General features: G+C 42.6%; 1 protein-coding gene across 1 annotated transcript in view; it reads right to left on the bottom strand.

The window, feature by feature from the left end:
• The window catches only part of ME1 (malic enzyme 1), a 165938-nt gene extending 153175 nt beyond the window's left edge, over positions 1 to 12763 (bottom strand). The window contains exon 1 of the mRNA XM_065834243.2: positions 12449 to 12763. Within this exon, the coding sequence (XP_065690315.1) occupies positions 12449 to 12550 (102 nt within the window). The 5' untranslated portion in view covers positions 12551 to 12763. The remainder of the gene's footprint in view (positions 1 to 12448) is intronic.
• Positions 12764 to 12989: the final 226 nt, after the last annotated feature.

The raw sequence follows: 12989 nt of genomic DNA, 5'->3' as shown, positions 1-12989 counted from the left end.
AGCTCCAAACCACGCCTGGGATAGAGGTGATCTGAAAGATCCCAAGACGGAGTTGTGTTGGAATCAGGACAACTGTCCCGCTTGTGCTCCAAACAAGAGCAAAGTAAGAATTTCAGGGAAACCTAGGGAATTAAGATGTCAAGCAGCCACTTAAAACATACAGTCTGAGGAAGACTAAAAAGCCTGGGCAGAGGCAGGAAAGAACTTCTGCAAGATTGCACTCCTGCAGAAGGTCCAAGATCCTGAATCCCAAACCCCTGGCAGATTCCTCCACCAACACTTGCTCCTAGGACATGACTTTTAACAATGGCTTATATCTGGGCAAAACTAAAGCCACCTAAACCTAAGGACCTTAAGAAAAACTGCTACAGAACAAAATCAAGAGTCTGACATGTATTTTTGTAATAACTTCCAGTTGCCTATAAATAGCAGCAGATAAATTTACCTTTCAGTGGTACTCGAAATCTAATAATTATTTCATTCCACATATTTATCACAGACTATAACTGCTGAACATGTCAGCTTTAGTGTTCAATACTCTCTATGTGAAAGAATCTGAAAATGTTTTTTCAGCTATTAAATTACTCTTCTACTTTGCAGAAAGAAACTCAGTTTTAATTTTAATACCTTTAAGCATGGAAAAAGGTCCTACAAAATCTCACAAAGTTGTTTTTAAGTTTTAGAACCATACACTTAAATCAGCCATCAGCTGGTCAAGTACTGCATTTTAACACCTCACATTTTTAATCCAATTTTATTAACTAGGTAGTAGTCTCTTCAGATCTTAAGCAATGACAGAGTGGAGAAGTGTGTGTGTATGAAGCAATGATGCAGGAGCATCATCAACACCTTCAAAAAGGCATCTGCCCGCCAACTAACACAAACAGGCTTCCTCTGCTTTGGGTGTGATGCTCCTGTCCAGCCCCTCCAAAAAAAAAAAAATCACATGGGACTCGAAGAGATTGAACCAAATCAAAACAGCACTAAGCACTTCACAGAACCAGGTACTCCTTTTACTTTAGCAATACAGCATTCTCTTTTCTTGATCTCTATCTGTAACTATAGGGCTCTTTTGTACTATTTAGGTAAAGAGGCTTTAATGCCTTTTCCATAAATACACCTCCACACATAAATCTTCTTTCTGAAGTCAGGTATCTGGAGGAAGAAATCCAATAAGTCAGCTAGAGCCTAGTACTGAAAATGTTGTAACATGTTTCTTAATCGCCAGTGTGTACTGATCTCAAGGGCAGATTTAAGGCAAAGATTTTTTTCAAGTCATTAGTAAAAGCCAGAATTATTTTTGCCTTTGTGGGAAAGGGAATTATGTATTTCATAACAATCCTTGTCCTTCTCTTGCAAAGCAGTGATTCTGCACTATACAACCTCCATGCCAAAAGCAAACTTCAAGTCTCACTCATGGAGGACAAGAGGAAGAAAGCTAAACTGTGATATCCCATCTCAACTGGATGCCAAAATCACTTAGTATCTCTTAGCACCTACTCTGCTCCAGAGATAAACACAATTCATTAATAAGACAGATGATTCTAAAATACTAACTCAAGACTGAAGACTGAGTTTATTTAAGCAAAGTTACAGTGAACCAAAGGTGCTTGTAATTTTTCAGACTACTTGTAGGAATATTTATTTTAGGAACACACAAAAAGAAGAGGCAGAACAGTGATTCTACTTTTAATATTAGACGTAATTATTAGAGAAAAAAAAAGCTTTTTCTAAGCCAGAAACAGGTAACAGTTGCTACTTGAACAGTAAAGTAAAAACCTAAGCATAAACATGAAACGATAAAAAGCATTGCTGCTCTACGTCTAGTTTATATTTTAAGAGTAAAACAGTGATGAATTTGCTTTCTGAACTTTTATACCAGACAAGTACATCCTGATGTATTTCTACATACTTGGCTGAAAGCCACAAGTATTCAAAGCATAAAAGAATTATGATGCCTTTATTTTTTCTTCAGTTCTACGTTATGTATTTTTTATGTATATAAAAAGTGTTTACTCCACACTTCATCCGCTTCCTCTACATTGCAAACAACCTCAAGTCCTGCATGGAATATTGTGTTTCATGCAGGAATAGACACTAACAGTATCCAAGTGAACTCCAGACACTGATTTCAACAGAAAGCACACAGTGCCTGCAAGAACTGCCTCCAGGGTGCCCTGTGACCCCCTTCTTACAAGTCAGGGATTTTTGCTTCCCGAATTATGCAACAAATTATCTTAGCAAAGCTTAAGCTTTGATAAGACCAAAACTTGCTTTCTTATGCATGAAATTCATGAGGTTTTTTTAATTAACTCCTTGAAAGAAATCTATACTGAGGAATATGCTTAAAATAATTCCCATGCAAAATTAATTTAGACATCTGTTTATACAGAAACACATTTAGCTTTCTCCACAGCATTTTTTCTCTGAAATCACCCAAAGATTTGGACTATTTCAAGTGATCTTAATTAATCAAAAAATGAGATACTATAATATTAATCATTTTAGATAAAATTAGACTAATCTCAGAAAGGTTGGACTAAGAATAAACCATTTACCTTATATGCTGAACAAATATTTTAATGTTTCCTTCTAAAGGGTCTGCTAGGAATCAAGTTTTAGAAGCCTGTGGAGGTTAAAGGAGATCAAACACTCCAAGTGACAAAGGGTTTTTTTTTTTTTAAAGGATTAAAGCACCAGTGCTAATTTCACGACAGTTTTGCAGCAGCTTCCCCTCTTGCATCCCTCTACCATTCATTTACTCTCAAGCTTACACTACTAAAATCAGTATCAGAATTGGGTCCTTTCTCTAATATCACCCTACAAAAATTTATCATCCTTATAAAAGCCATGAGCTTACTTGTGATTATAGTCCAAACTAGATTCCCCAAGGCTATGTATCACAGAAGTCCCAGCTCCTGGAGGTGTCTGTAATGTGTACCATACCGACAATCCTCTGATGTAGCCCTAAAATTCCTACTATCTTGCTACATGTCATGAAATCATGAAAATTAGTCAAAATGATAACCCAACACGTTATAACTACACAGTGATTTTCTTCTCTGAAAGCATATCATTATTCCACTATTGGCTCTAAAACTGAAAAGGAAATATTTCTAAAATTTAGTTTCAACATGCTTGACATCAATCATTTACTTCTCAATTAAAAGTATAATACTACTTACAAAATTGCTGTCGAAAAGAAGAAAGGAGAAGGTACAATAAAAAGAGCGACTAACATAAAAGTTCCATCTATGTGGGCCACAGAGGGTGAATATTAACAAAACCAATTCAACTATATTTCAATATTCCATTAGATGGTTTCCCCTACCTTGTTTGACTTCATCCATGACTTTGACATTTTTTGAAGATAACCAACATACAGCACGTTCCACAGAGAGCTTGTATAGTTGCAATTTCAGAACCACAAGTCACTTTATAGTTATTGACACCCACTATATCGTATCTTGTCTTAATATATCTATTGGGTAAGGCTGATACCTCATGTCCACAAGCCCTGCTAGAAAGCAGTGCTGCTGACTGTGCACGACATCCTTCTCCATGAATGATAAAGCAGAACATTCTAGTGTCAAGTCAAATTCATCCTCCACTCCTGACTAGAAACAGTCAGCATCTTTAAATAAAGATTTGAATTCCTGTGTCAGGTAAAACACTGGAAGCACCAAAGGCTTTTCCTGGCCCCTGACAAGCTAATGTGTAGGCTTGCAACCTCTACCGGTCCATTAGGAAGTTCACTCCAAGTCCTGTCTGCAAAACTGGGATAGATGTTCTGTTAAAGAAGACAATGGAGACAATTAATATAAAACTATTCCTAGTCATGAGCCTGGCCTGGTCTGCTCTGGCACAAAATAAAGAAAAAAAGCCTCCAATGAAGGAGAAGGACATTCAGTGAAACAAAAGTCTCACTCATCTTCACTAAGGGCCTGCTACTGTCAAACTGTATTGCTGGTTTTAGCCATGACCAAGGAGAGAGCCAAAAACATTCAGGGAAGATGAAGAGGCCCAGAAGCATCAGCCAGAGTCCTGGCAACGCGGCACCTCCCTGGCCAGGGCACGCACACAGCACCAGCTGTTACAACATGTGGTGTGTGCTCATGGACATGTAGCCTCTGCACCCACTCCTACAGAAGCTGATTCTGTGGATGGCCACAGGGCACATTCCCAAAACTGGCACCTTTCTTAGTTACATGATAGCTTTGGGTCTCACAAAACCTCACACTGAAGACAGACAACCCCTTATGCTCAGGAAGTGTAAGACTGAGCCTTCCTCCAGCGATGGCCCCAGTAACCTCACTGGAAAAGTCTTTTTGAGGTAAGCCCCTAAACCATCATCTTTTAACAGAAGATCATGTGTGTATACCAGCATGATCAAATATGGCACTATTCATTAAATCTAAGGGATCCTTAATTTATATCAATTTACAATCTACATAATTGCTGCTTGAAACATCTCATGCTACTGTGATATCACAGCAACCACTCAAAGAAAAGTATAAACAATTCTTCAAATTCAGCTCCATGCAATAAAGCCTTATTGACAAGCACATCTCTAGGGCAGATGTCCACAGGTACTTGTCTCAATAGGACAGGTTTAACTCGGTGTTGAATGAAGACAATGAACGCATGAAGATGCAGGGAACTGCTGGAGATGGTCCAGCGTAGGGCAACAAAGATGATTAAGGGAGTGGAGCACCTCCCTTATGAAGAAAGGCTGAGGGAGCTGGGTCTCTTTAGTTTGGAGAAGAGGAAACTGAGGGGTGACCTTATTAATGTTTATAAATATATAAAGGGTGAGTGCCACGAGGATGGAGCCAGGCTCTTCTCGGTGGCAAACAATGATAGGACAAGGAGTAACGGGATCAAGCTGGAACACAAGAGGTTCCACTTAAATTTGAGAAAAAACTTCTTCTCAGCGAGGGTGACAGAGCACTGGAACAGGCTGCACAGGAAGGTTGTGGAGTCTCCTTCCCTGGAGACATTCAAAACCCACCTGGACACGTTCCTGTGCGACCTCACCTAGGCGTTCCTGCTTCAGCAGGGGGATTGGACTAGATGATCTTTCTAGGTCCCTTCCAGTCCCAAACATACTGTGATACTGTGAAGATGAATGGACATCCATGACTCCCCAGCTGGCACTTAACAGATAGCAGGTCCTTCCTGACACAGCACCAATGCATAGTGATTGGACCGGTCTGCTCTTTTTTTGTTTGGTTGGGTTTTTTTGTTTGTTTTGGGGTTTTGCTGTGGTTGGTTGGTTGGTTGGTTTTGTTGTTGTTTTTTTTTAAAGCATCCCATCCTGTCCAATATTATCATTGAGGTGGGAGAAAAAAAAGAAAGAAAAAAGAAGAAAAACAACAGTCACTAGAGGGTTTAGCATATGTTAAATGTCCCACTCCTATTAAAGTTCACAGAAGACAACTTCTTCTTTGTTTCAGTACAGAGGAGTCAACAAAGTACCCTGTGCATTACATTACATGACTATACAACCCCAACAACATTCGTATTATTCTGATTTCTGTTCTTTTCCCCAACTTTCCACACCACTCTTGTGGCTGCAATGGGCCACAGAGGTGTCAGGAAACCACCAGACATTTGCTTCAGCCAAGGAATCACAGAGGACACCTTAAAGAGCTCTTCAGATTCACAGCAAGCCCACTTACTACTGTGGCTGAAATCCCAGAATCACATGCTCCAGCAAATGCTGCTTTTGACACTTCTTGGTAACAACTGCTCCACTGTAAAATTCCGTAACATGAATTGGAAAAATCCTCATTGAAGGACCTGTTGAAGGGTATTCATACTGTTCCAGACCTCCATCAATAACATATTTAGCACAATAGCAGTGGGCCACTCAGCCATCAGAGCCTGGAGCAACGAGACCTTTGGCGTGAAACCCCAAATCAGCCCCTGTGGGCTGGGGCTACAGCAGCCATGAGCAGGTCACACACCGAATACACAGCTCACCTGAGCAGGCAGGGAAGAGAAAGGCATGCCAGGGCAAAGATGGCACGTTTTAACTTGGGGTCATGGTCAGTGTTTATAAGAAACACTGCTGTTGTGAGCGTTTTGCTTCCTCCTCCGCTCAGAGAGGGAAGCAGGGCCGGGGGCAGAGAAGCTACAGCCACAACTTCTTCCTTTTCAGAGGCAGCTCAGCCCAAGAGACTGATTCAGCAGAATTGGATACATGAAGTGAGAAATGCACAGTAAGAACTTCTGTACTCTTGGATATGCTTCCCGCAGAAAGCACAAATCTTATCTCCAGTTTATTTTTACCTGGACAGAAACAGAATTTCTCAGTGAACTCTTATCCTACTTCTTGTCAGCACCCATGAATGATTAAAATTTAAAAAGAAAAAAAGTTCTGTGCCATTCCAGCAGCTCTACAAAACCTAGTGTAGAAAAGCACATTTAACCTGTTCTACACACACAAATCCTGTTTGCAAGGTGCTCTGTGACTGCCAGGATTAACATTTCTGTTCAAGCAGCATTTACAAGTGGGTGTAGAGGACGTAGGACTCTCAGTCTAAAGAAAAAAGGTCAACTTTGTTTTCAGTTACTGAAAATCGCATAAAAATTACACAACTGAAAAGAGTTAATAATGCCAGAAACAGCTTCACAGCAAAACAATTACAGGTTTCAGCTTCTTGTGACAACTCATACAAATATTCAGTTGCTATTACTGCTATATAGCTTCCTACAGAACGTCTTCTCCTTTAGTTTATTTGCTTTTCATTCAAGTCACAGAACTTTGTTCCCAACTCGCTGTCTCAGCACTCTTTTTCATAACTGCAAGCAAAGAACTGGAGACAAACAGGAAGAAAATATAACACCAAGCACAGCAACTTATGTACTAGGTCAGGAAAAAGTACTAGGAGGCAATGAACACTGCAGGTTTTGTATATAAAATAGAAGACAATGGTAAAATAATCTGATTGAAATGCTTTGTGCTTTCCCAATACTTTCTCCTTATAAGTAGTATGCAGGACAAAACTTAAAGTAAGAAAGGTGGATAAAAGTAACAAATTGATTTTTAAAGCCCCTTCACACGTACTGTAAATAAAATCACTCATACAGAAATCATCCTGCACCACAAGTCCTCCCTCACACCTCAAGAAAGTGACTTCAAGAAGGGAGAACACACTGGCAGTGTGAGAACCTCCCCACCCAGCCCTGTGGTGGCCACCGCTGAGCTCATGCCCTTGCCCAAAACCCAAGCGTCCAAGCCAGCTGTGGTTCTGCCAGTCTGCAACTTGCAGTCCTGACGGGTAAAGAGCAAAGGGCTCTGGTACAAACATACCTCATGCTCGAAGAACCTCCTATTTTACAACAACTCCTGTATGGGAGACCCCAGTAATAGATCAAAAACATAATGCTTGCCAAACACATAGGCAAAATTGATGCAAGTTCACTCTAAAACGTTTTGGACAAAGACCAGATTGATCTTGCTTTCTGTGCTAGCATAACCACCATACCATTTACTCTTGTCAAGGAACAGAAAAATAGCATGTGCTTATTCCTGTCAAGATCAGAACTGCTCTGCTAGGTGATCCGATGGAGAGAAGAACCAGGAAATATTTCTGTTAAAAACTAGAAAGCTTATAGGAAAAAAGTTTATAGGAAAAAAAGGAGGTATAATAGAAGACAGCAGGATTAATCAGCAATTCCATCCCCCAAAAAATTCCTCAAATTGTACCTTTACTTTCACATGCAGTTGACCATCTTCCAATTTAAAAGACACTATCTACTACCACTTAATATGAAATCATCCCTTGAAATAGCAAGTAAGCTCCAGAAAACCTATTTTACAAATTCATATAGACACTTCTAATATGCCACTTTAAGCAGTATTTTGCTTACCCATCCCCAGCTTCATCAGTTTTCTTCCCAGAATATCTATTCACAGCTAACGCAAAAAGCAACACTCAGTGAGCACTGGCCATTCCAGCCAACGTGCAAACAAGTTTAAGATGAGAAAATATGAACTCTATCAATGAAAGGAAAAAAAGACTTCTACTGTTTGGTATTTGATAAAGGAACAGACTTATTTAGAGGAGCTTCTTAAGTGCTTATACTCTTTTACCCATCAGATGGAGAAAAACTCACCTGAATGCTTCTGATTTTTTACTGAGGTCTGGGTTTTCTGAGGCCTATTACAAGGTCACCAACAAATGTCAAAGTCATAAGGCCTTTTTTTATACATTACCCACACTAGTCACATTATTATACTTTCTTGAAAACAAATTTGATACTAGCGAAGCAACTAGCCGTACACAGAACAAAATATATTTGTATTTCTCAAGTATTCTCTTCCCACGGTCTGAAACATAGGAGCAAAATGGGAAGTTTTGTCTCTTTCACCCAGATCATGATGTCACTTGAATTTAAAAAAAAAAAAAAAAAAGTTTACAATTGTTTTTTTTTGCAAATTTGTACTAAATTAGCCTGTGTAATCTGACAGGAAAGACAAGCATTCATATCTTAATAACCCCCTAATAAACTGCTCATCCCCTCAGCCTGGAATTGATTATTCCGAGGAAGCGTCACTAGAGGCATCCTTCCCACTTTTACTCCTCCCAAGGGATCCAGTTTGGCCACTGTCAGAAAGAAGACATCGAGACAAATGGACCTTTGGTCTGTTCCAGTATGGCTGCTTTATAGTAAATCCTGTAGCGAGTCACTGGAGTCACAGCCAACAACTAACGTCACTGCTTAGCTGAGAACCCACTAAGATCCAAGAGCATCACATACAGAAGATGGTAATGATAAAGTATCAGTGCTGTTTGCAGGTGGGATTGAGATCGGGAACTCTGGGATATTCAGCAGCCCCATCGACCTGTTCTGAAATTCTCACGTCCTTTGATGCAACTTGAATAAAGGCAAAGAAAATAAGAGGGGCCAACAGTTACAAGTGCACTGCACTTCTCAATGATGACAGCAGTCAGTCAGAGGAGAGGGCTTAAAATTAGGCAGCTGGGAGGGCAGAGAGCCCTCCAGCACTTAGATTTAATAGAATTACTTTTTTCCTGCTTTACAAATTATTCCGCAAGAATATGAAAGCAGCGTGTAAGCAAAGCACGCCTCCAATGGCATAGTTTCTCAATCTGGGAAGCGTTTAGACTTGGCAACTAATACAGGCGATTGGAAAAGTTTGCTATTGAAATACACGTTAGTGTATTTTCTCATAAAGATTCTGAAAATAAGCAGTTTATGGGAAACTGATTTGTTTAAACAACATTAAAAGGTAAAAAAATAAAGATGAGATGTAAGTTTAGTGATAAATAATCTGTGTGCTTTGGAATAACAAACGCATACATTGAATAAAGCATAAATGAGATTTATAGTAGGAGTAGAGCAAATTAGTTTCACACTTCTGTAACTCATCATCTTAAAGAGCATACAACTCCCAGCCAAAGGTTTCTAATGCAATCTATTTCAGTTGAAACAAATGAAACTGTGTTTGTTTTCCTTGTAATTGCTATTCACAAAGCGTTCAGTTTCCTGAGGGAGGAAGACAATTAGAATACACTAAATACACTTTTAAACACTATGGACCTAAAATATCTGACAATAAACTGAATCATCATTATCATCCATAGACTTGGACACACGTCCTCAAGAAATTAAACTCGGTGTGTTACAATATGCTGTTTCTCATGATTTTCGATGCATCACTGCTGCTCAAATGGGGCAAACCACTCAGTGAGCTTGTAAAAGCAGCAATGGTTCCATACACAGGCAAAATGCCCCAGCAGAGGGGGAGAAACCAACAAAAAAACCCAAACATTTCTATCAAGCTTTTCCTTAGTGAAGTTTGTACACGTTTGTGAATTACTTACAAAGTTAAACATAAAAGATTTAAGAATTATGTTGCCTAGGGCTTCAGCACACTTCAGTGCTTAGATATTCTGGAAATTCTGACATCCAGGAACTGGAAAAGAAGAAATTTGGGTGTTTACCCTGGCATTTCCACAGCCCTTTCTCTCACCTCTTGCCAGCCATCAATGTTAAGTATAAAAAGTTAAGTATGCACCAAATGTGCAGAAATCCAGCTTTATTGTTGGATGAGTGGGGCACTAAATGAAGATAAGTTTTAAAAAAAATAAAAATATAGCTTCTTATTTCTTACATACATGTATCTTTAAAGACATTCAGGTAGAAATAGCTCCCTGTAAAATCTTCTTTTAAATGCGTCTGAGAAAAGCAATATATTATTTGAGGATGCAAGCCCCAAGCTTCCACATATTGCAGCAAGCTTCAGTGCTACCTGTTTGACAGGCCAGCTGTCTTGGCTTAAAAGACCCAGAAAACATCATTTGTCTTTCTGTGAGTCACTGCTAGATACCACTACTCAGCACTTCCAGCCTACTTTTGCCAAGTATATGCAAATAATTAAAACTGGCACTGTATCCAAAAGAAAGTGCTGATACCAAGCTCTTAGGGCCCAGGAGATAGCAGAAAGTTCTGGCACTTCTGCAGAACTGCAAACAACGCCTGTACTTTAAAATCATTAAAGGAGATATTTTATCTACTTCAAATTGAATTTTATGCAACTGATGCTGGTTGAACAGTCTTGGCAATCACAAGTGAACTGGAAGTATCAGCTTCCATGCATGCAGGCGAGCCACAAGCTATCAAACTGGCAACCATGTCAGCAGTCCTCAACATATTTCATTTTATTGCCCACACGTATACATTTGGCCAGAAAATATATTTGTAGTAGGGGTCTGTGTGTATATATATATAAACATATATATAGTAGGGTATAATACATCCACACCCACCAAAAATCACCCTTCTCAGTCAAAAAACCGGTTTCCCATTCTTTACCAGACCAGGACCATATGTGCTATACCATGGCTGAAAGGGAAGAGTAATGCCCAAGCCAAGAAATCAAACAAGACGCTTCCTCTTTAGCACCACACCTCCAAGTACGCTGTTCAGAGACAAGGTGTATGACACTTGAGGGAAAAAGGCAGCAATGAGCTTGCTTTGCCTCAGATTGCTCTTTATATAACACGTTTTAGAATAAGTTCTATTTTCTGTTGGGTTGGCTTTCCTGGTTATGCTGAATCAGACTTTTTCCATGAATACTGCAACTGCTTAAAAGCAACCCCAAGCAAAACATTGGTTTCTTCTTGGAGAATTTTAAGTTTTCCGTTCACCTGACCTCAGGAGACCTCTCAGGCCAACACATACACACACACACACACAGAGACATAAGGCAGCCTCTGAGGAAACTGTAGTCAAGCACCAAGACTAATAAAAGCACTATTCATTTAACTAACATGCAGTTTTTACTGATGAGTCAACCTATCTGGTAAAACTAGAGACACAGTTTTTGTCAATTCATACAACTCAGCAATAAGTAAAATGAGAGCACACATAGTCTAATGCAGAGGTACAAGTCAGAGCACCACAGCTAACCATTAAAAGTAATATGCAAGAACAAAGCTGGGGCTAAGGACTTGACCAAGGCTTCATGTGCCAGGTATCGTTCATCATCTACCTTTGACTTTACCCATTTTTCATTTTTGCAGCAAATCCAGGGCCTGTCACACCAATAACGTGTTTTACTATCTGAACTTCACATCTTCATCAGAGCTGTGCACTCACTCAGCTTTATTTTTTCCATATTAGTTTAACATGCGTAGAAAGTTTTACCAAGCTGAATTACCCTTCTTAAGCAAATTACAGATGTGATAAAAAAGGTTTTGCTGCACTACAGCATCTCTTCAGAGCCGACTGCATTCGCTGAGGCAGGACAGGGGGAAGCTGGAGCTGAATTTCACAGCTGCGAGTGGAATACTGGTGACAAAATACCTTTTCAACCTGCCAGGAGATAAAAGTTAGGACCGCACAAACAGCCAGGCTTGCCCGCAGGAAACAAGGCGGGGCATCCGTGGGAAAGAGGGATGGAAAAGAAGGAGGGTACCCGGAACACGCAGACACGGCAGCATTAACTCGCAGCAGAGCGGCGTAACTCCCCGCAGCATCCCCCCCGGGCTGCCGCAGCTGCTTCTCTAGCAGACAGCGAGGGGCTAGCGCCGCTACCCGCGGCGGGCTCCGCGCCCCAGGGCCCGGGCTGGCCGGGCGCAGCTCGGGGGCCGGCACAGCGCTCCCCGCCGCCCCAAAGGTGGAGGAAGCGTCGCCCGGCCCGCAGGAAGTGAGGCTGCCCCGCACCCGCTGTCCCACCGCCGTACCCGGCCCGGCGGCGGCTGCGCGGGGGCAGGCCGGCCCGGGAGCTCCGCGGGCGCTGTGCCGCGACAGGTGGCGGCGGCGAGAGGCCGCCCGCTGCCTCGGGCCCGGCTCCTGCTCCGCAGGCAGCACCTAGCGGCGACACGTTCCGCGGCCCCTGCAGGCGGGCGTGGGGCCGGTCAGAGGAAGGGGGCTCCGGCCGCCGTGGCGCACCTGCGCTGCCCGCCCCTACCTTGTTGAGGTGGGGGTCGCGGAGCACCTCGTAGCCCTTCTTCATGGTGAACTGCAGGGGCCGGCCGGCGTCCCCGCTCGCGGCTGCCTTTCCTGTTTGCATGGCGCGGCGAGTCTCAGCGCACTGCCGTCAGGTCGCTGCGGGAGGGGAGGCAAAGCGGCGGCGGCTCCTCCTGCTGAGGTGACCGCCCGGCGGGGTGGGATGATCTGCCGGGAGGGAGGGGGCAGAGCCGCGGCAAGGCACCACCGCCGGCGGGGGAGGGAGTGTGGGAGGTCACCGGGGCGACGCCGCCGCCGAGTCACCGGCAACTCGGCGCACCCCGCCGGGTTGGCGCCCAGGTGCGAAGGGGGCGTCGCAGGGCCGAGTGGGGGTGCGGGCCCGCAGCCCTCCCTGTGCCCGGCAGGGCCCGGCCGCTGCAGCCTCGCCGCGAGCCCGGCGTTGGCGCGGGGGTTACACCGCCCTCCCTCGTACCGCCTCATTGAGCCCCTCCGGGTCGCGTCAGAAGCGAACTGGTCTCTAATCACTTGCTGAGGGAAAATCA

The sequence above is a fragment of the Patagioenas fasciata genome, chromosome 3 (assembly GCF_037038585.1).
Source record: "Patagioenas fasciata isolate bPatFas1 chromosome 3, bPatFas1.hap1, whole genome shotgun sequence".
NCBI classification, from domain to species: domain Eukaryota; kingdom Metazoa; phylum Chordata; class Aves; order Columbiformes; family Columbidae; genus Patagioenas; species Patagioenas fasciata.
Note: the sequence above shows the minus strand (reverse complement) of the source record. Positions and strands in the feature narration are given on the sequence as shown.